Consider the following 22,261-nt stretch of genomic DNA (forward strand, 5'->3'; position numbering starts at 1 on the left):
CATTAGGCACAGGGCAGGGTTTCATCACTTACAGGAAAACCACTGCTTATCTGAAATCTGACCTACTTCAGGTTGGAGCCAGACAGGGCTGCATCCCACAGGGACAGTAGCACTGTATTGGTCCAGATCGGACCATCCAGCCATCCTTGGCCAGGAGCCGGCCACCCCCCTGCCACCACTCACCCACACAGGCTCGGGGTCCACGACCGCTGCTGCCCCTGAGGAGGCTTATGTGGGGCTAGGTATCAGCAAGGCCAAAGAGCTAGAGGTCCAGAGTCAAAGGCTTTTTTCCCTGCATTCAGTGCATTGTAGAGGCCTCCGGCCGCAGTTGTCACGCCCTGGCCTTCAGCCATCCAGCTCTCATTTGAGGGGTTGCCACCTGGAGCTGGATGGATGTATTCTGGGCTCCAGGCAGGAGATGGTGGGTGAACAAGAGCCCCAGTGTCTTCTGGGAGTGGATGGAGGCTGGATGGCTGTCTCAAAGGACCCTCCTGCCTCCTCCTCTTCTGGTTCTCCATGATTGGCCCGAGTCACATTTTACCGAAGATGATACTGTATTTTAGTGACTGGAACTTCCTGCTTGAGAAATGCTGACCGGCTAAGAAATGGAGAGAGGTGTTGCTGAGAAAGGCAGGGTCTCTCCGAGTTGGCAGTGGGTTTGGGGCAGTTTCTTGGACTAGTGGTGGGGGTTCAGGGTGGGGCCTCGGTGATGACAGGCCTCCAGCTCTGAGCGGACTCGGGTAGGGGGTGATACACTGGGGAGCTGTGGACAGGAAGGCCCTGAGCCAGAGTTGTAGGTCAGCTTACTCAGGCGGTCTAAGGTATCAGCTGAGCAGACAGCCCAGCCCCAGAGCGGCTGCCCACGATACTGAAGAGGCAGGCAGTGCTGTGCTGGGGGCATGGGGGTGAAGGTGGGGCTTTCACACACCTAAGGGGAGGCTGAACCCAAGAAGACCCTGCATGGAGGCCACGGGAAGAAGGGTGGAGGACCATGAGAAGATCCAGCTGAAAGTGCCCCCCAGCTCCTGGCGTTGGCCTCTGACTGGGGAGCAGCAACCCACCTCAGCCTGCAGCTGGAGCTTGCGGAAGGGCTGGGGTTGTGGCCCGCAGGGAATCCCCATGGGGAAGGAAGAACCTGAACTGGGGGGATCAGAGCTGGGTTTGTTGCCTACCTTCTCTGGACCTCAGTTTCCCCTCTGGTTAAACCAACACTAGTCAGGACGGACACTCTACAGTCCCTTCCAGCCCTTCACCTGTGTGGTCTCACGCAACTCTGGGTATAAGGCATGGAGCTGCACCTCCATCCACATAGCATGTGGGGGGCAGAAGCCCAGAACTTAACAGTAGCACCCTGCCAGGGGGTGCACGGCTCATCTGGACCCATGCTGTCTGGAGCCCCAGGGAGGGAGAGGGCCCACTTGGCCCCTTCCTGGGATATTATCGGCATCTCTGGCCCCTGCCCCCACAGCTAGTGTTTTCTGTCCCGCCTCTAGCTGCATAGTAAGCCGCCTCCTTTTCTGCCTCCTGCCCTCCCCTGCCACCCCAAGGAGTTCACCCTGAGTCAACCGGGAGCTCTTCCTTAGAAGATGAGTCTCCCTGATTCGGGGAAGCCATCTGCACCCTTCCCCACCTTCCCTTTCGCTCACGAAGGCCTTTAGAGCTACAGACAGAAGGAAGAGGAACCCGGCTGGCTGTTGACTCAGCAAACCCATTTCTCTTTAAGCTGATGAGCACTGGAGTGGAAAGGAGGGAGATTTGCTAATCACTGGAGCTGGCACCTGGGCCAGCCTGGAGGTGGGGCATGGGGGGGTGGCAGTGTCCAGGATCAGGGAACAAGGTTCCAGAAAAGGGCTGGAGGATTTCTGGGCCTCAGGCAGTCTGGGGCTCCCTTGGCAGGGAAAGGGACCCCTGGTCAGACACTGATTTGTAGGAGAAGGAGCGCAGGAGCAGGCTGCAGGGAAGGCACGGGTCGGGGTGGGGAGGCACCCAAGCCTCTCTGAGTCCTGGGCAGAGTCTTGACTCAGGCCCCATCTGAGGTGAAAATAAGACATCAGAAAGTGATGAGGTTGCCCCCGGAGGGGTCTGGGCAGAGATGAGGGCAGCCTCACAGAAGGACGGGAGAGAATGGGGCCCTCACTGAAGCCCAGGGCCTAAGGAGAGTGCTAAGAGCCCCTGTAGGGGACTCCCTACGCAGCTAACGCCCCTGTCCCTTCAGGCTGGTGCTCAGAGCGGGTGCCAAGGGGCCTCAGTACAACCACTTCCCTCCTTGGTTCCCCACCACCGACACCCCTTGGCTCCCACCACCTGCCCAGCCCACCCACAGATCTGTGCTTCTTCCCAAATTCAGGGGTCACTCCACCCCTCTCCCCTCTCTGCAATTCCACCCTGTGCCTCCCACAGTCAGAGAGTCAGACCTCTCGGCAGGAGCCTGGAGGACCTGGATCCCTGCGGGAGAGGTGGTTGGTGGTGATTTATTAGCCAGACAAAGATCAACAAACAAGTTCTAACATCTGTTCTCACCCAAACATTTCTCAGACAGCAGCAGCACTGGACCAGGGCCCAGCCTCCAGGGCTTAGAGGGCGAAGGAAATGAGACTCCAGGAGGGAAAGGCAGCCAGGGCCCAGCGAGCCAGCAGGCCTTCCTAGCTCACTCATGGCCATCTTATTGGACTGCCAGCTGCTGGGCCACTGGGTTCTTGGAGGGAACCAGTGGGTATGTCCCCAAGAGGAAGTGGACCTCATGCTTGTCTCTCTGGCCTCCAGTCTCGGGTTTACCCAGATCTGCCAGGGGGGCAGGACTGGAAAGTCATCAGATGTCCTTTCTGAGTAAATCTCTGATGTTTTCTGTAGAAAAGAGAGTGAAGCTTGTAAAGCACAGAGCACCGGGCAGGGCAATTGGGCAGCTTGGGTTCCAGTCCTTGGCACCCGCCAAGTCACACACACGCTCTGGGCTCTATTTCCTTATCTGCACAGTGAAGGGCTTGCCCAGTAAGGACAAATGTGCTCCTCCTCCTCCCCGGCCCTCCTCCATGGCAGACATCACTAATCAATCACGATGCTCTTTTCTGCTAGTTCAGATTTGACCTTCACAGCTTTTCCAGTGCAGCACTCTAGGCAGCCACGACCAATAGATTGGAGTTGGCATGCAAGGTGACACTTCTTTGCCATCCTTGCAACAGATGACAGCGGCAGTCACTTCCAGCTTTGATCACCTGAGTTTGTTTCTTCCACATTGCCCGACAAGGGGGCCCCGGTGTGTGTGAAGGTCCCTGGACTGACACTGCATGTTAACCTCTTCCAGCTCGGACTCACCAGCTACCGCGGTGACCCCAGGGAGAGCCATGGCTGTCCTCCGTCCCGCAGCACCTGTCCAGAGAGATTGTGGGGAAGGGTGTGTCCTCGGGGAGGTGTGGACTGGTGAGCCAAGGGAGGAGGTTGTCCAGCCACAGAGTTCTCAGAATGCAGCTTTGGGCCACCTGGATTCTGGAGAGAGGAAGACAAGCTCTGGAGTACACCTTCCACCCACTCCCTTTAGACCTACCTGCAGCCTTCACAGCCAAGACTTCTGGTGATAACTTACTTTGGTCTCTAGGCAGTGAGGGAGTCTACAATGTCTCCCCAGTGCCGTCCCTCCCAGCCCCGGCCCTCACTCTCATACTCGACTGGGGGTCTCAGGCGTGTACACAGCGATGGCCTCTGTGGTCAGGTCAGGGAGGGCTTTTCGGAAAAGAAGTGTGTGCTTGTCGGGGAGGGTGATTAGAAGCTGTGCTCAAAGGACGTCACTAGAGGTGGAGGACTAGTGTGCCAACTCGCATGAGCGCCCTGGGTGTGGGGGAGCCACGTGGAGAGTGCTGGGATGTTGGGAGCAGTGGGGGAAGGAAGGCCTAGGAGGTCAGACAAACCCCCACCCCAAACACACACACTTCCAAGGGCCAGGCAACTGCGTGAGAAACACACAGCCTTCCTCAGGAAGGAGGAGGTCATAGGCACAGGGTTGGGAGTGAGGACGCCAGTTCCGAAGCGCTCAGGCAAGCCCTGGAGAGGGATGATGGGGTCTGGTGCTCCACACAGGGAAACTCCACACACGGAGACTCGGGAGGCACTAGCGGCTAATGAGGGAGGAGATGGAGGGGGCCCCCCTTAGGTTCCGGTTTGAGTTGTTGGGTGACTGAAGAGTTATGCGCGTCAGGGTCAGGACAGGACATACAGGGCGGAGCATTTTTGGGGAAAGGGATGGGAACAGTGTTTGCAGTGCTGAGTTTGAGGGGCTCTGGGATGGGAGAGAAGTTGGGGTGGAGGCATGGACTATGTCAGCGCAAAGGCAGCAGCCAGTGGCAGGCTGCAAGGGGGCAGGGAGGGGGCAGGGGCAGGCACTGTGCCCAGGGGAAGGCTGGGTGCCAGAGAGGGTGGTGGGTGGGGGAGGAGCTGGGGAGGGAGGGAAGGATGGGGGTAGTATTGGCAGAGGGAAAGGAAATGTGGGTCTCACACATCACCTGACAGGAGATATGATATCTCATAGCTGGGCGAGGAGCCGGGAGGGGTGATGGGGAGCAGGGGGGTCATTGATGAGGAATAATCAAGAGAGAGTGGAGCGTGTAGAAATGACTCCTCTCAGCTCATCTGAGAAAACAGAGGGACCCCAGAGCTGTGGGGGAATTCCAGGTGGGGCCTGTCCAGACTGGCACAGGGAGTCTTGGGTAGGCTGAAGAGGACCTGCCTGGCAAGATGGGCAGAAACCAGGCTGCAGGCCCTGGCGAGGGAGGCCAAGGAACTGCCATGCTGGGGGCTTCTAGCTTCTCTTGGAAGTAGTGGGGGGTGGCCTGCCAAAGAAATGGAGGCAGTACCCTGAGGGGAGCTTGGAGATGGGGGTGGTGTGTCTGTGACTTCAGAGGAAGGGGGCAGGTCAGTGTAACCCTGGCAAGGGGACCAGCAGGCGTGGGTCTTGCCCATCGATCCTCAAGTCTCTGACCTTCCCATTGGGGTGAAGACCTGTGTCCTCCCCAAGCCCGCTTTCAGGAGCTCCGTTTCGTGGTGCTTTCCCACGACCCCCATTTACCTGGCTCTCTGGGGCAGCAGGCCTGGACCGGCACTTGCGGAGGGCCGGGTGCCCCCCGACGGGCTGAGGTTTCTCATGCCCAGAGAGAGCCTCCAGCTCGGCATAAATGTTGCTGGGGGCTGCCCCGGGGCTGCCCCGGCCCATGGCGTAGAAGGCTATGGGCTCGTCGGGCTCGTTGTAGATGGGGGGCGAGGGCTTGCGGGGCGGCGCGGGGCGGAGTCTCGGAGCCGGGCTCGCGTAGACTTCCGGGGGCAGCTGAGGCTTGGCCGGGATGGGAGGCTTGGGCCTGGGCGGCTGAGCCGGCTGGGAGAGAAGGGATGCGGCCCAGGGGCATCAGGGGCAAAGCCTGCGGGACCCCGCTCAGCCCCGCCCACCTCGAAGCCCCGCCCCACGCCCGCCCACCATCACCAGGCCCCGCCTCTTCCCCTGCGGCCCCGCCCAGGTACCTCCTTTGCCTCTGCAGCCGCTGCTTTGGGCGCTGGTGCTGGGGCCCGCCGGTGTTTGAGGATCGCACTGTATTGCGGGCTGGGGGCTTGGGGTTTGCTTGCCGCGTCCGTTTCCTCAGTCCGCCAGCAAAGTCCTACTGGCTCGGGGGTCTGCGGGCAACGAAGTGGGCACGAGGGACTGGGTGCGGGGAAGGAGCGAGCAGGAGGGAGGCCCAGAACGTTGGGGGTGGGGGCTCCCTGGGTTAGGAAGGGGAGATGGAGAGGGTCAAGAGACAGGGGTGATGGCGGGGTGGTGGGGGGAAGAGGTAGCCCTGGGGACGGCCATAGCTGCTATGACATTTTAATTTCATCTGGAATACAGGGCTAGGCCAGTCTCCGTTTGTGCTTGTGGTTGTAGAAACGTCTTTAACCTAAAGAATCCCATCGGTGTCGAGAAGGATCTTGTCTGATGCCTGCTGCATCTGAGTGACGCAGCCCCCTGCTCTGTCATGGCGGATGTGCTTCTTGTGTATGCACCTAAGGGGGTACAGTTGCCCCCTAAATCCTGAGGACCCCTTGTGCAAAGAGAAGCCAAATGTAAGGGCAGAGTGGCAGCTTCAGGGGAGCCGCAGGTACTTCCCACAGTAGGTGGGCTTTTACCTTATCTTAATGTGATACATGTCAGACCATCCAGTCTGTAACAGTTCAAATCACCCATCCTAGCACATACACACCCCCACCCCACCCCCACCCACTCCCCGGCCATCACAGATAGGCATGCTTTTGGCCCTGGGTGTATGAGTTTTGATCTCATACTCACTGCTCCCGGCAAACTGCAGTCGTGGGCTGGAGCTCAAGCCACAGAGCTGCCCACATGCGTCTGCAATGCACCCCACAAGTGTGTCCCCATCAGAATAATTCTTTTACCCTGCTCTCTGGACATTTCCTTTATGACTAAACGTCGCATCTCCACGCTGCTGCTAAAACAGCACCGTAGGGGACTTTGGGCAAGATGGTGAATTAGGCAGACACTCTTCACAGACTCTCTGCTTGAGAGACATGAGACATGAGAGCCCTAATGAGACAGACCCTGATGATCATACTGAGCTCTGCGTCAAAGGAAAAGAAGCTGAAAACCGAGAGAGAGAGAGAGAGAGAGAGAGAGAGAGAGAGAGAGAGAGAGAGAGAGAGAGAGAGAGAGAGAGATAGAGAGAGAGAGAGAACACAAAGGACCAACTGTTGACTAGCCGCTGTGGTGTAAGTGGCATCCCATCGGTGGCCAGTGTCACCCCTTCCCACTATTGCACAACCCTGGTGAAGCTGCACCTTCATGGACTGAGTAGATGGAGCAACACTTTCACACAATGGGAGGGCCTTCAGACCACCACACACTCCACGTCAGGTCCCTGGCCCAGCGTGGACAGGCAAGAACTCCTCCATCACGAACCCCACACTCCCAAGAAGTCTTCTGAGCCCCAAAGAATTCCTTCTGGGAGCGAGCACCCTCGGAGGCAGCCTGAACTGCCTCTGGATCAAGTGCCCTGCCCCAAGACAGCCTCGAGCCCAGCAGGAACTCCACCCCAGAGCTGTGTCTCACCCCTCCCACCCCACCCCACGAGCTCTTTAGCTGGCGGAGGAGGGTGCTAACCAATACTGGGTGTTGCCCCCCTCCCGCACCCCCGTTGGCCTTTCTTCTCTCGGTTTCTTTTTCTCTCCCTGCCTTTGTTGTTGTTTTATCCTGTTCTATGTTTTCCTCTGTTTCTTCTTGCTTTGATAACTCCCCTTGTTTCTTAGCCTTTTCTTTACTCTTCCCCCCTCCTTACTTTTGCTAGACACCCTGGCGGCTTAGTGGTTATGCACGGGGCTGTGAACCTGCAAGGTCAGGGGTTCGAAAGCACCAGACTCTCTGAGGGCAAGCCTTCCTCCTCCTGTAGTGAATCACAGTCTGGGAAACCCATGGGCAGCTCTCCCCGGTCCTGTAGGGCCGCCGCAGCGACTCGACGGCAGTGAGGGAGTTTTTTCTTTTCCTTGTTGCTTTATTGCTCTCTATCTTTGTTTTCACTTTCCCTTTTAGCAATTAAGTTCTTTTCTTTCTTTCTCTCTTTTTTTGCTGTTGTTTGCCCGGTTTGCTCTGCTTGCAATAAAATAAATTATTGATGTTTTGTTTCTTTCTTCTTCCCCCACCCAAGGGATACAGCGCCCACAGGCCCCAGACACATCCATACTTCCTGCAGCCACACCTACTGGGTGAAGGTCATTACCCACTCTCATACCATCTGATCATCAATAGACAGCAAAGCATTAGCCCCACCGGCATTTTCACAAACAGCAAGCAGAAACTGCATCTAGTCAGGAGCCGTGGTGGTACAGTGGATTGAGTGGGGCTGTTGACCACAAGGTCAGCAGTTTGAACCCACCAGCCGCTCCGAGGGAGAAAGAGGAGGCTTTCTGTGCCTGTAAAGAGTAACAACCTTGGAAACCCACAGGGGCAGTTCTACCCTATCCTAGAGGGTGGATATGCGTTGGAGTCTACTCTCTGGCAATGAGTTTGGCTTTTGGAGAGTTTGGAGACGTATTTGGCAAGCCCCTCCCAAACATGTCAGGTCACGACACTCCTTAACTTATAACTTTCCGTGCCATTTCATCTCACTCAGAATCAAATCGACAATCCTTAGAACCGTCTACACGGCCCCTCCCATCCCCTCTCTGATGAGCCTCCTACTTCCCCACCCTGAGTCACCTCTATGGCGTTCCTGTGACTTTGACAGCTAGTCAGACACATCCAGTATCCTCCTAGGTTGGGGTCTTTGCATCTGCTGTCCCCTCTGCCTGGAACCCCCAGGAGTGTGGCCGTCCCTCTGAGACACAGCCCTCCTCCGGGCACTGCGTCACTCGCTGCTGTCCTTCACCCTTACTCATCATCCCGGGTCCCAGGCTGATTCGCCTGCCTCTCTTGCTTGTTCACTGTTCTTCCACTAGAATGTAAACTCTGTGATGGCAGTTTTGTTCACTGCTGGAAGTCCTGCTGGCACAGCAGTTAAAGTGCTTCAAAGCTAACCCAGAGGTCAGCGGTTCAAAGCCCACCAGCAGCTTGGAGGGAGACTCGAACCATCTGCTTCTGAGAGGATGATGGCCAGGAAGCCCGTGAGTCCGTTGGGTGGACCTGGTTTGTCGCCATGGTCCACTGATGTTCTCCCGTGCACGGCGCCCCCCCCAGAGCCGTGGGTGACCCTCCTGAGGGAGACTCCACCTTGAATTTCCCCTCTGACCCCACACAGCGCCACCTGACTTCTGTGGCTTGTCTATTTTTGCGGCTGGAAAGTTAGCTTTGTGAATTTGAGACCCACTTGTCTTGTAGTAAAGAGCTCTAAGTGCCATTTTAGGGGACCCCTCCAGTTCGTGTTCCGTGTGCGGCTGGGCTGCTGTCTCAAGAAGCCCCCACTCCCACCCCTCATCTTTCTGCAAGGGCTTCCCAAGGAGAAGGCTGCGGTCAGGGAGGCCCGGCTGGGTCCTCCCAGGGCAGAGAAGCGCCTGGTGCTACAGCCCCTGGGTCTGGGCCGGAGCCCCTGGGGGTCCAGGGTCAGGGTTCAGGGGTGGGAAGAGAGTACCTGGCGAGCACAGGGTTCCGTGAGCTTTTCTCCGTAGGGGCTGAGCGGGCATGCCATGTAGTGTCGCAGCAGGTCCTGCAGCTGCGTGTGGGCACTGTCCTCGCCCAGCACCACGTGGCGCCCGTCCGGGAGCTGCGCCAGCAAGAAGTGACGGCAGCGAGTCTGGCTCCTGGAGGGGCATTCGGGGTTGCTCTTCTGGCTCCTGCTCGCTCCGTCGCACCCTCTCTGGTGGGGTGATGGGAAAGGCCCCCCCACCCCCCGCCCTCCAGGCCGCACCTGTACGTCAGCACGAAGGTGATGGCGCTCTCGCTGAAGCGCACCAAGAAGCATCCCTGACGCTTGGCCTCCAGCAGTCTCTCTGCCTCCCTGTGGGCCATGGAGACAAGAGATCGAACCCTCCCCGGCTCGGCTCTCCAGGCCTCGCAGACCCCCACCCCCACCCCGGCACACACACTATCTTTCTCAGGTCTCTCTGGACCCCTTAGGGACTGTCTCCTACCTACTGTGCCAAAATGGCTAGAAAACGACCAGAGTGGAGATGGGGCAGACAGGACGTGAGCGCTGAGTTTCCACCCACCCGGGGCACTGGGCCGGACCAGGGGTCCACTCAGGGCATAGGACGCCCCACAGGTCTGCATCCTGCAAGAACTGGGGCTGCAGCAACTGGAATGGGAATTGGGTTTCCAGGTTTCAAAAGGAACTGAGGGGTGAGCCAAGGACAGAGGCGGTGAAGCTGAGAAACAGAGCCGGAGAAAGAAGACTGGAGTCGGAGGAAAGAGAGAGGAGGCCCGGAAGGAGAGACCGAGGTGGCATGAGGAGAGGCCCACCACAGTGAGGGGCTGGAGGCCTTAAAGGAAGAGGAGCGAGGAGTCCACAGGGCAATGCCAGCCACTGCGAGAGGAGTTGTGACCTGTTTGGCGAGGACCCCAGGCCCTCGGTGGGCCTGTGACTCACCTCCGGGTGATGAAGCCGTGGAACCAGGCAGGGGCTGCCGAGTGCTGCAGGAGCCAATGGGCCTGGGTCTTTTGGAACCAAGCCCGGATCTCGGCCTGCAGGTCCAGGCCTCCTTCCCCAGGCACCTCCTCAGCCTTTGCAGCACCCTCTGGACTGGAGACAGCCCCTGGGGCCTGGGGAGATGCCTCCTAGGGGACAGCCCAAGGTGACAGAAGCGGTCATGATTAAGAGGCTTTCCCCTCCCTTCCCAATCCCCAGCCCTTCCTGGGCATGGGGGTGGGGGGTGGGGTGGGTGAGGAAGCTCCCCACCCTGGCTGGTTGCCTATTTTAGGATATAATGGCCAAGCAAGTCCTTCCCAAGGACTTACAGTCTGCCTTCAGCTCTAATTAGTTTGGTTTCCAGCAGGGCTTCAAACTGGTGCTTCCCAGTGTGGGCATGGCTAATGACATGAGACAGAAACAGGCCCAAATCTGTGAAATGTGGGTGCACCAGAATGATAACCAGACCGGGGTTGATGCCCTGCTGGAGGTGTATTCTCCCTCTTATAAAACAAGCATGGGGTATGCACTGCCTAGCAACCAAGTCTCCTGATCAGCATAGAAGGAAACAATGGTGCCAGCTCAGGCGGCTGCCACTTTGAATGGGCGCCACTCCCCATGGTCCTGGCAAGAATCCAGTCTCTGGTGTCAGGCTCCCGAGAGGGTGGCCTCAGAAAGGGCTCGCCCTGCCTTTTCTGTGTCTCCTGTCCCAGGTCTTTAACCCCTCATTTTTCCTGTCCTGCCCCGATTATTGTTCCCATACATTCATGTTTTGAAAATCTTGACTGTCCCAATTTCGCCATGTCTGTCATGAACAAACCCTATAGAGTTGGTTCCAAGCCCTAGTTTCCAAGATTCCTCCCGCCACTTCCTTTCGGTCACGAGGACCTTGAATTCAAGAGCAGCAAACTGTCCGATTGTGCGTTCGTGTGGGCAAGACAGGCAGCAAGGCCTTCCCGGGGGGACTGATGGCCCTTCTCTGGGCTGGGGGACATAGGGAGGTAAAGTAGCCGATCCAGAGGTTAGGAGGAGGGAGGGCTGCCCAAGCAGGTGGAGGACGGTGAGTGGAAGCGGGAGGACAAAGGGGCGTCCCTGGATGGGTCAGGCGGTCATTGAACTCTCCTGCTCATCAGGAGGTTACCAGTTCACCCCTCAGACTTCAGGGGGTCCCTGTCTGCATGTTCTGGGCTGATGTAACCTTTTAGTGAACTCATGTGCTCCATTACCAAAAAAAGGTTCCAAGTTCAAGGCCACCCAGAGATGCCTTGGAAGAAACACTTGGTGATCGCCTTCTGAAAAAGCAGGGCCACGGAGAGACACACAGTTCTGCTCTGACACATGGGTTCACCGGGAGCCAGTATCAACCCCAAAGCAGCTTGGTTTGGGAGCGTGAGGGACAGAGATGTACAGGTGACTGTTTATTGGCCTTCAGACCACATGTTGCCTGCTCACCTGGGGCCAGAGGAGCAGCGGTGTGTGGGAAAGGGGCCAGCTCAGCTCCCTCCTCCTTTCCCTCCCTTCCCTCCCCTGGCCCCATCCACAGCAACAGATCACTCCTGTCTTGTTTCCCACTGTCTGCAAGCCTTCACCCGTGGGATGGACAGTGGGAGCAGAGGAGGAGGCCGCACGCCCCAAGTTCCTACTCACCGAAGGCTGGGTGGCCACAGCCGTGGGGCTGCACTGGGCCTTCTCCGGTTCCAGGGCCTGGGGTCTGGGCAGCTCGGGGCCCTGACTGGCCCTGCCGCACAGGTCTGTGGGCAGGAAGGTGCTGAAGGTTGGGCTCGGCCTTTGGGGACTCCCTGTCCAAATAAAAGGACTGCTGAGACTTCTCAGGTGGAGGGGGGGATGCCGCTCCCTCTCCCCTCCTCCCTTTCCCCTTCCCCTGGGGCCCAGAGAGCCCTGCAAGCCCTAGAAAAGGGAGCAGGAGAAATGCGGGAGGGACAGCAGGGGGGTTCTCAGGGATGAGGAGGGAGGAAGCAAGGAGGGGCTCTGAAAGGCACCTGAGGGCCAGGAACGTGCCTGGGAACTGAGCTAGCCTCCTGGTGGCCCGGAAGTCCCACCATCAAGGATCGGGTGCCTTCTGGCCCACAACGCTTCACCTCCTACTCTGCTCCCCCTGCGGGCTCCCTCCTCTCTAAGAAGCAGGGCAGCAACCCACCCCCTAGCCTCCTTTGCCCGCAGTGGAGAGTGGACATAGAACCCCAGAGGGAGGAGGGTCTGTGGGTGCCCTGACAGTCAGTCTTGTCTGCTCTGACTTGGGTTAGGGGCTCTCAGCCCTGGAGTGGGAGCGCAAGCCCAGGAGAGAGGGCAGGGCCGATGGGGGGTCCTCCCAAGTGCTTACACTCTGCACTTACCTTGGGGACTTATCTGAGGCAATGGGAGCGCCATTGGGGCAGCCCTCTGAGCCCTCCGAGCGAGCGGGGTGTGTGCCTGCGACCTGGAAAAGTGTGCACTCAGCAACCCTGGGCCCCGGGGCAGGAAGTGTTGCCTCGCCCACAGCCTGAGCCCCAGCAGAGCACCCACGTCATGGAAAGCCTAAGACGTTTGTCCCTCCCTCCCCTGGAAGTCAGGCAGCTAGCTAGCTGAAGCTGATGGTTGTAACCAACATTATGACACGCGGTGTTTGGGTGCTGGGATGTCCTTGTTATTCTCTAACCTCCATCTCTCATTATTATTTAAATCATTTTATTGGGGGCTCATACAACTCTTATCACAATCCATATATACATCCACTGTGTCAAGCACATTTGTACTTTTGTTGCCATCATCATTCTCATCTCTCCTTATTTCTTCTACTCCCTCACCCCAGGCTGGGACTTGCCTTTCTCTATTGCTCAGGTCTTCTGCGTTCTCCCGGGAAATCTCTACTTGGTCTCATGGCCTGATCTGAGTCCTGGCATTGGGCTATCCATTCAGAAGGATTAGCTCTGTAAGGTGCCTCTTTAAGATACATACTTGGGATTATGCTCTGAGGGTGCATGAGGAGGAGAGAGGCAGGGTGCAAAGAGCAAAGGTGTGGGCCAGGTTTCTGGAAGGACCTTTGGGGGTCATCATAATGGCTGCGACCAGGAGTTAGGGAGATGGGAACTGACTTACATCTTTGAGCAGCTAGATCATGGATCTGGGCCAGGGCAGAAGCAGGCAATTCTAGAGAAAAGGAAAGGGCGATTTCCTCCCACTAAGCAGAGAGAAACAGACAAGCTTGTCACCATCCGTCGCTTCTGACTCACAGGGACCTCGGAAGGACTGAGTAGAACTGCCCCTGCGGGCTTCGGAGGCTGGGGCCTCTGCAGAAGTGGGCTGCCCAGCTTTCTCCTGCCCAGCAGCTGGTAGGGTTGAAGGAGCAAATTTTCTGTTAGCAGGTGAGTACTTAACCGCTGCACCACCAAGGAAGCATGTTATTAATCTAGGACTCTTAGTAGTTATTGCTGATCACATTAACACGCACGTCTTGATGTCGCACGGTGTGCTTCTGACCCCTCTCACCAGAGGACCAATTGTCCTTGAGCCTCACCCATGAAGAAGGGGACAGGCATCCTTATCTCCATTTCCAGAAGGGTAAACAGAGTCTGAGAGATGTTCAGTGTGTTGGCCATTGTCTTTCTGTCCCCCTAATGCCTCCGATCATGAAAAACAAAACCAAAGCCGGTTTTATTGTCAATTGAATTACGAGGGTTTACAAAGCACATCCGTTTCCAATCCAGGATGCAAACACCCTTGGCTTCTTGGCATTGCCTGCAACCCTCACAATGCAGCAACGCTCGCTCCACCTGCTCCTGGTGTTCCATGCCTCCTCTTTTTATCCCTTCTGAACTTTGCCCTTTTGACCTCAAATGGCTGGTTATTTTTCATGTGTGCGCCTCCTTGGTGCTATTGGACCAACTATAGACCAGCCTATTGTTCTGAGCAGGTTCTCTCCCTGTTTCCAAAGTGGGAAAACTGTGTGGTCGAGCTAAAGCTAGCCACTAGAGCTCCTTTTATTGCCCCCCGTGACTTAGGCCAATCGGCTGTGGCTCTGCGTCAAGCACTGTTCTTGGAGTCCAGAGTGAAGAAGAACTTGGCCTCTGCCCGCCAGCAGCCGGGTGGAAGAGACGGATCTGCCGGCAGATGCTTACTAAAGATGGCAGTGGGGTGATCGTGTGGGTGGGTGCTACAGGGTGGCAGCCGTAGTGTGGCATCTTCTCTAACTTCAGCGTAGATAAGCATCGACATCCCCACCAGTGTCAGCATCAGCCCAAAGCGGATTCCGGTGAGGTGCCGATCAGATCTGCTGCCACTCTTCCACCTTCTCACTGTTTCCGACGCCAGCCCTCCTCCCCAGGGCACTCCCTACTTCTCTGCTGGCCTCAAGAGTTTCATCCAAGGGCCACACAGGACTCAGAGAGCACACTCGCCACTGCATGCGGTAAAGGACCCTGGATCAGAACAACAGGCTCAGGAAACGTAGCCAATTCTCTGTGCTTCTGTCAGGGGTGCAAGCACGCAGGCAGTTCTCTCTGCCACGAACACCCTCCTTGGCTGTGCAGGCCTCCTCTCCACCCCATGACAGGCCTTCGCTGGTCCCCTGCCCTGCTTGGCAGGTGTTACAGTTTTTAAGTTCCTCCAACAAGCACCGGGAGGCACCCCACTCTGCCAGTCAACCTTCGCCCAGAGGCTCTATTGCTCTGTGGGCCAGGACGCCTGCCACGTTGTCTTACACGGTCTCCTGGCTCTGCTGCCACCACTCCACTGCGGCCACCGCCGTGTCCCCGAGGTCTGGGAGGCTCTCAGTGAAGGCACTTTGGGTCCAAGGACGAACTCCCTCCAGGCTCTTCTCGGTGATAGTGAGGTTCCCCTTCATCTCTAGGGGATGATTACTTATCTAAGCAAATGGCCCAATGCTCTAGGGTGGATTTTATGGGTCATATTTACATAATAACTGACCGATCCTCCGACAGTGACTCCATCTATTTGCACAATAGCTGGCATTCCTTCCAGCAGTGGGCAAGAATGACCAGCGGCTCCCAAGGATCAGAGTAGCTCTAGCAACTCTCATGGCCCGGGGTGGGGGAGGAGGGGGAATCTCCAGAGCTGTTTCCTCGGTTTTGTTTTTTTCATAGAGCCATGGCAAAAAGCCATGCAAAGGAACCCATTTCACTGTAGAAGCCAGCCTTTGTGACTCGGACTCAGCTCAGTGCATGTGCGTGGGCTCACGTGGACGGGGCCCGGATGTCGGAAGGGAAGGTGGAGCTGAGCTGTGGAGGCAAGCAGAGTTGAAGAAGGAGGTAGTGCGGGAACAGCACGTGCAAATGCACAGGAATGTGTGGTAAGAACAGGAAGACAGCGTTGGGCGACCAGCAGCGACGTAGGCCGCTAGTTGGGTCAGGGGCAGCCACCTGTTCCCAGGAAGGACTTTATACTCTGGACTTACCTTCTGGGCCCTGCCTATCACTTTGGGGCCACTTGCCCCCTACTTTGTGTGTGTGCATTTCCCACGGGTCACTGTTGTTCCTGCCATGCCCACACCCCAACATCTTGTCTGCCCCTGCTGCCCTTCTGTAAAAATGCGCGTTCAAGCTACCTGCAAAGATGGTGACATAGACAGACATCCTACACGCCCCTCTTCAACAAAGATGGGGACAAAAAGATATGGAGGGAAAATCTGGCGTTCTGATTCTGTGAAGAAAAAAAGATCATCAGGCTGAACATCAACAACAAGAGAGGCTGTTGTAGTGGGGAGGGCAGAGGGCTGAAGCACTCCCAGTTCCCCATGACTCCCTGGTACAGGGAGGGGTTGTGGGCCCACATTCTCTGCTTGGCAGTGCCTGTAAAACCACTCAGTGCTTGTGGGGCTGGAGGAGGGTGCCAGTGCCCTGGGCCTGGCAGAACCGGATTTGGAACATTGTTAAACTGGCAGAGCAGCAGGGCACGCCCATCTTCGGGCTCCACAGTCCTGGGCCTGACCATGCCGGCAAAAGAGTGGTGAGTGGACATTCGTGGGCGTGCTCCTGTGGTGCACACCAGAGTGGGTCTTTGATGAGCAAATACTGGTGACTGAAAGGAGAAAACAACTGCGGGCTCGGGCCTAGGCCTTCTTTTCGCATTTTAATTTATTTGATTATTATTACTTCTTCATCTCTTGGCTTTTTGTTCATTTGTTGAGTAGTCTTTTTGCTTGTTTTTGTTTATTACTGTTTTATATACGTCTTTTAAAAAATAATTCCTTTATCACTCGAATCAATGGAGAAAACTGTCCCTACGTGTCCCAGCCACCCTGGCACCTCCAACAGCTACAGCTAGTAGACAGGAGCCCCACCCACTCTAAGACCACCCGGTTGTGTTAGTCTGGGTGCTTTAGAGAAACAAATCCACAGAAACTCATGTATAAGAGAGAGTTTTCTATAAAGTGCACATCAAGAAAACACCCCAACCCAGTGCTGCTCATATGTCCGACATCAATCCACAAAGCCCTCCTCCATCTCACAAAACAGACGCAGTGATGCTGACTGCAGGAGGAAAGCTGAGTCAGTGAACGTGTAAGCATCTCAGCACTGGCAGGGGTCTCCACATGGTTGCTCCAGCACCCAGGGCTGCATCGGGGTAGGTCCATGGGGTTTCTCAGGGATGTCTTACAGGAAGCGAGCCTTGCCAGCTGAAGCAGGGAACTGGCTAAGGCAGCTTCACCCTGGTCCGACCATCACAAAGCAAGAGACCTGAGAACTAGAAAGGCGAGGCTCACCGAGTTATTTATCCCTCCGCCCTACAATTAGCCCCACATGTGTTTATCGGCCAGGTTGGCACAATAAACTAACTACCTCACTGATCAACAAGCACATGAACACAGGAATACACACACATGAATTGAAAAACAAAATGAAATGCCATATTGTGACATCTTCGAGAAGTCAGACAACTACAGCTCACATGAAGAAACAAGACAGACTGGCACAAGCAAGTGACCAAAACATGGAGCCACAAGACCGTCCTGGGGCCTAGGGCACTAAACTGCCAGAAGTGGAATTCAGAAGATTGCTTCCTCGGTGCTTTCAGCACACGCAGAAAAGGACAGAGAGAGCTATGGAAAAGCTAAACAGAAAAACGATAGAATATTTCAGGAAACCACTGCAAGAGCAGTCTGGGGTGGGGGCAGAGTGGGGAACGAGAATTAAACGTTAGAAACCCTACAAAGAAAACCTAAGAATTATTTGTAACACTATCAAAAAGAATAACCTATGTGCGATAAGAATCCCGGAGCAGAGATGAGCAATAAAGAAAGCACGGAGAAAATTGTCCCTGAGTGACTGGAAGAAAATGCTCTGACCACAGGAAAGAAGAGAAAATAGCCAGACGAGGACCTGCAAGCAAATCACCATGACACATCACAATCAACTTTCCAACAGTAACGACAAGGACAGCATCCTGGGACTACCTCATAAAAAGCAAAATACAAGTTTCTGTTTTTATAGGGGAACCAATGAGGCTAAGTTCTGATTTTCCATCAGAAGCTATGCAAGAGAAAAGGCAAGGGGTAACATATAAAACTGAAAGGGAAAAAAATGCCAACCCAAAACCTTATAATCAGCAAAATCGTCCCTCAAATCTGAGGAGAAAGAAGGGTATTTCCAGATAAGATGAATTTAAAAGAATTTGTAAAAACAAGATCGACCTTACAAAAAAGTATTAAGGGGAGTTAGTTCCTTGGCCGGAGAATCAACCACAGCAGACCGCAGTCTGAGCTCAACACAACAACAGCACCCAGAAGTCAGCCATTTACGGGGATAATCAAAGGAAAGCAAATTTACCAGGCTGAAAACAGGGACCCAAAGATATCCATCTGCAATGAAGGTGATTAAAAAGTAAATGGAGGGGATAATACAGATACAAAACATCTGAACGGAGAGGGGTAGATTTCATGAGAAAGTAGTAAAAAACATCTGAATGGAGAGGTAGTAGATTTCATGAGACTGTTTTAAACTTGGGAAGAAAGTAGTAAATAACAAGGTAACCTCAAACAAAATGGATAAGCCCCCCCCCCTAAATCTCCTTAGCAAAATAAAAAGAGGAAAATCATGAGAACCTAGTAAAACAACAGGTAAGAAAACCCACAAACAGAATTAATTTAGCACAGAGAAAGGATGAAGAACAAAGAAACCAGCACCACACACACACACACACACACACACACACACGAGACAGCAAAATGAGAGCAATCATGCAGACCTGTCAATAACAACACCGAGTAAATGGATGGAATGCACCAGTCAAGAGACAGAGTAGCAGAAACCAGGTCACATCTATATGCTGCTTAGAGGGAGCCCACTGTACACACAGGACCAAAGTAGATGAAAATAAAAGCATGACAAAATATGCCAAGCTAGTGACAATTAAAAATAAAAATCAGGTAAAAAAAATATCTGGTGTGATAATGTTAATCTCTGATAAAAGGCAAAATTCACCAATTGGGACAAAGAAGGATTCTACATCATGATGCAAGGGATAATTGAACAAAAAGATGTAACAATAAGAAATGTTGTAACTATAAGAATTATGAAAAAAAGAAATATGATACTGTTCATATCCCACTTCTAACACACACACACACACACACACACACAAAGAAATATGACACTAGGGCTGGTCCCTATCCCAACTACGTGGACAGCCGCCCCTCCCCACAGAAGAATTTATTTCAGAGGACAGCACTGAAGCTGCAGCTCAGAGAGAGGGACATATCTGATCAGAGCACACAGGAACAAATGAAGGGGGAGGAAGAGAAGGTGGAACACATCCTGGACCACCAACCCTTGAGGACGATATCTCTGCTCAGAGCAGTCAATGCACAGAAAGGAGACATGACATTCCTTATTGACCCATAGCCCTACAAGGGACAACACTGGAGACACAGTGTGGGAGTTGCACCTGATTTGACCCCACCACACTGAGGTAAAACACTAAGGATGTGCAACAGAACAGCAAGCGGAGCAGAGCAAGGAAGTCCCATGGGAATACCAAAAATAGAATTTGGGGCCAGGGCATGGCACCCCATCAGTCTGGACTAGAAAATACTTCTAAAGGTCAACAAACTGATCCTGAACTATTTACAGGATTTTCTCTGTTTTGTGTGTGTCATTTTTGTTGTTGCTGTTGTTACTGTTTTGTCTTCTTTTGTTTCTTTGTTTTGCTCTCTCTTGTTTTTGTGCATCTAATTATCTCTGCAGGTCTATCTAGATAAGATAGGCTGGATGAACAATCTGGAGGAGAAAACAACGGGAATGAGAGTTCTGGGGGGACATGGGAGAGCGGGTGGTAGGGGAAATGAAGTGGTGTTAACAAACCCAGGGACAAGGGAACAACAAGTGATCCAAAATTGGTGGTGAGGAGGGTGTAGGAGGCCTGGTAGGGCTGGATCAAGGGCAATGTAACTGAGAGGAATTACTGAAACGCAAACGAAGGCTGAGCATGATAGTGGGGCAAGAGGTAAGTAAAAGGCAATAGAGAAAAGATCTAGGAGGCAAAGGGCATTTATAGCAGTCTAAATACAGGCATGTACATATGTAGATATATTTATATAGGATGATAAGGAAATAGATTTATGTGCATATATTTATAGGTTTGGTATTAAAGGTAGCAGATGAACTTTGGGCCTCCACTCAAGTACTACCTCAATGCAAGAATACTTTGTTCTATTAAACTGACATTCCATAATGCTCACCTTCCCAACACAATTGCTGAGGACAAAGCGGGTGTATAAGCATATGTGGCGAAGAAAGCTGATAGTGCCCAGCTAGCAAAAGATATAACATCTGAAAGCTTAAAGGCTTAGAGATAAACAAGCGGTCATCTAGCTCAGAAGCAACAAAGCCCTCATGGAAGAAGCACACCAGCCTGTGTGATCACGAGGTGTCGAAGGTATCAGGCATCAAAAAATAAAAATTCATATTGTGAATGAGGGGGTGTTTGGAGTGGGCCCTAGAGCCCATCTGTAGGCAACTGGACATCCCTTTACAGAAGGGTTGCGGGGAGAAGAGCCAGTCAGGGTGCAGTGTAGTAATAATGAAACACAACTTTCCTCTAGTCTTAAATTCTTCCTCCCCACATTATCATGATCCTAATTCTACCTTACAAATCCAGCTAGACCAGAGGGTGTACACTGGTACAGATAGGAACTGGAAACACAGGGAGTCCAGGACAGATGAACCCCTCAGGACCAGTGGTGAGAGTGGCGATATCGGGAGGGTGGAGGGAAGGGGGGGTAGGAAGGGGAAACCAACTACAAGGGTCTACATATAAACCCTCCCAGGGGGATGGACAACAGAAAAGTAGGTGAAGGGAAATGTCGGAGAGGGTAAGACATGACAAAATAATAATAATTTATAAAATATCCAGGGCTCATGAGGGAGGGGGCCAAGGAGGGAGGGTTAAAAATGAGGAGCTGATACCAAAGGCTCAAGTAGAAAGCAAATGTTTTGAGAATGATGAGGGCAACAAATGTAAAAATCTGCTCGACACAATGGATGTATGGATGTATTTTGATAAGAGTTGTACGAGCTCCCAACAAAATGATTTTTTTAAAAAAGAAAAGAAATTTGATACTCACCTTCCTGACAAGATTGCTGCATACAAAATGGGTTCATAAGCAAATGTGGTGAAGAAAACTGATGGTGCCCGGCTATTAAAGGATATAGCTGGGGAACTGATTACAAGAATCTACATATAGCCTCCTCCCTGGGGGAGGGACAGCAGAGAAGAAGGTGGGGGGAGATGTCAGACAGTGTAATATATGAAAAAATAATAATAATTTATGATTGATGAAGGGTTCATGAGGTAGGGGGGAGTGGGGAGGGAGGGGGAAAATGAGCAGCAGATATTAAAGGCTTAAGTAGAAGGCAAATGTTTTGAGAATGATGATGGCAACAGATGTACATATGTTCTTGACACAATGTATATATGTATGTATGGATTGTGATAAGAATAGTCTGAGCCCCCACTAAAATGATTTAATAAAAAAAAGAAAAAGAAAGGATATAGCATCTGCGGTCTTAAAGGCTTGTAGTTAAACAAGCAACCATCTAGCAGGGAAGCCAAAAAAAAAAAAAAAGCCCACATGGAAGAAGCACACCAGCCTATGTGATCATGAGGTGTGATCAAATTGTCATGAAGGAGCGTAGACAAAGTGGAGACCCCAAACACACCTGCATGATAATTGGACAGTCCCTCACAAAAGGGTCACATGGAAGGGATGATAGATCCAGGGTGTAGTATAGCACTGATGAAACACATTACTATAAAAAAGATCATGATAATAAATAAATAAGAAACACATAACCATCCTCTAGTTCTTTAAGATGTTCTTCCCTCACGATTATGGCTGTAGATTTACCTCAATGGTCTTGTTAGACCTGTGCATGTTCACTTTTATAATTAAGAGGCATGAAGTCATGTCAGAGTAAACCAGCCCCTGATAATATCACTAGTCTGTAGGCACAATTATACGGTGATAGTATATAAAGATAATAGTAAAATCATAGAAGATAGCAGAGAGAGTAAAATAAAGGAATCAGACACAGTTTATGGTAGCATGTTTACCTTCTGGACAGCCATGATCTCAGCAGCCAGGTCTGCACAGAGAGTGGGAAGAGGAGCGAGAGGGAGCGAGAAATGGAGTAAGGGATTTATTTCTAACTGAGGCTTATATATACTTGGGGGGTATGCAAACCCCCCAGATTACAGGTAATCACATATGTCACAGGTAGGGGTCGTATCATAGGCAATACAGCAATGGGCGGGGGACTATCTAGGGGTGTACACGCAATAGGAAGAGGAGGGATTAGGGGCACACATGTGACAAGGTGGGCGGATTCTAGATTTAAGATGGCAGAGTAGCCTTAGTCTCCCTTTCGTGTGCTTGACCTTTTCTCTGGACTCTCCAGGGAGACAATCACAACCCTTAACAGTAGGCTGTGAGCCCCACCTGTGGCGGAACAGAGGAGTCTGATTGCTCTGGATGGCTAATGCCTCCCGGGAGAACACTTCTAAGCACTGAACTCACAGTGTGCTGGCAAACAGCATGACAACCCAGGGAGAAATCTGTTTCCCACAAAAATCCAAGATGGTTCGACCTCTCAGAGACAGTAATGGGAGCAACAATTCCCTGAGGGTATGGGAAGAGATGTTGGGGAAGGGGAGAAGGGGGAACTGAT

The 22,261-nt window shown here is 53.2% G+C and overlaps 1 protein-coding gene across 1 annotated transcript; it reads right to left on the bottom strand.

Annotated features, from left to right (window-relative positions):
• Nucleotides 1-3,315: 3,315 nt before the first annotated feature.
• On the bottom strand, nt 3,316-12,470 carry SH2D2A (SH2 domain containing 2A). Its single transcript, XM_075540397.1, has 8 exons — nt 12,437-12,470; nt 11,730-11,881; nt 10,044-10,228; nt 9,366-9,455; nt 9,090-9,258; nt 5,503-5,652; nt 5,057-5,359; nt 3,316-3,483 (listed from the first exon to the last, which is right to left on the bottom strand). The coding sequence occupies exons 1-8, from the start codon at nt 12,468-12,470 to the stop codon at nt 3,316-3,318; spliced, it is 1,251 nt and encodes a 416-aa protein (XP_075396512.1).
• Between the last annotated feature and the right edge of the window lie 9,791 nt (nt 12,471-22,261).

The sequence above is a fragment of the Tenrec ecaudatus genome, chromosome 1 (genome assembly GCF_050624435.1).
Source record: "Tenrec ecaudatus isolate mTenEca1 chromosome 1, mTenEca1.hap1, whole genome shotgun sequence".
NCBI lineage: Eukaryota > Metazoa > Chordata > Mammalia > Afrosoricida > Tenrecidae > Tenrec > Tenrec ecaudatus.

What these genes read in the sequence shown, in the direction of transcription:
- SH2D2A (XM_075540397.1), bottom strand. Translation starts at nt 12,470, where the DNA reads ATGGCGCTCCCATTGCCTCAGATAAGTCCCCAAG. An exon ending in CTGTGGCCACCCAGCCTTCG is followed by an intron (nt 10,229 to 11,729) that starts GTGAGTAGGAAC and finishes GTCCCCTAGGAG; the next exon opens with GCATCTCCCCAGGCCCCAGG. An exon ending in ACCTTCGTGCTGACGTACAG is followed by an intron (nt 9,259 to 9,365) that starts GTGCGGCCTGGA and finishes ATGCCCCTCCAG; the next exon opens with GAGCCAGACTCGCTGCCGTC.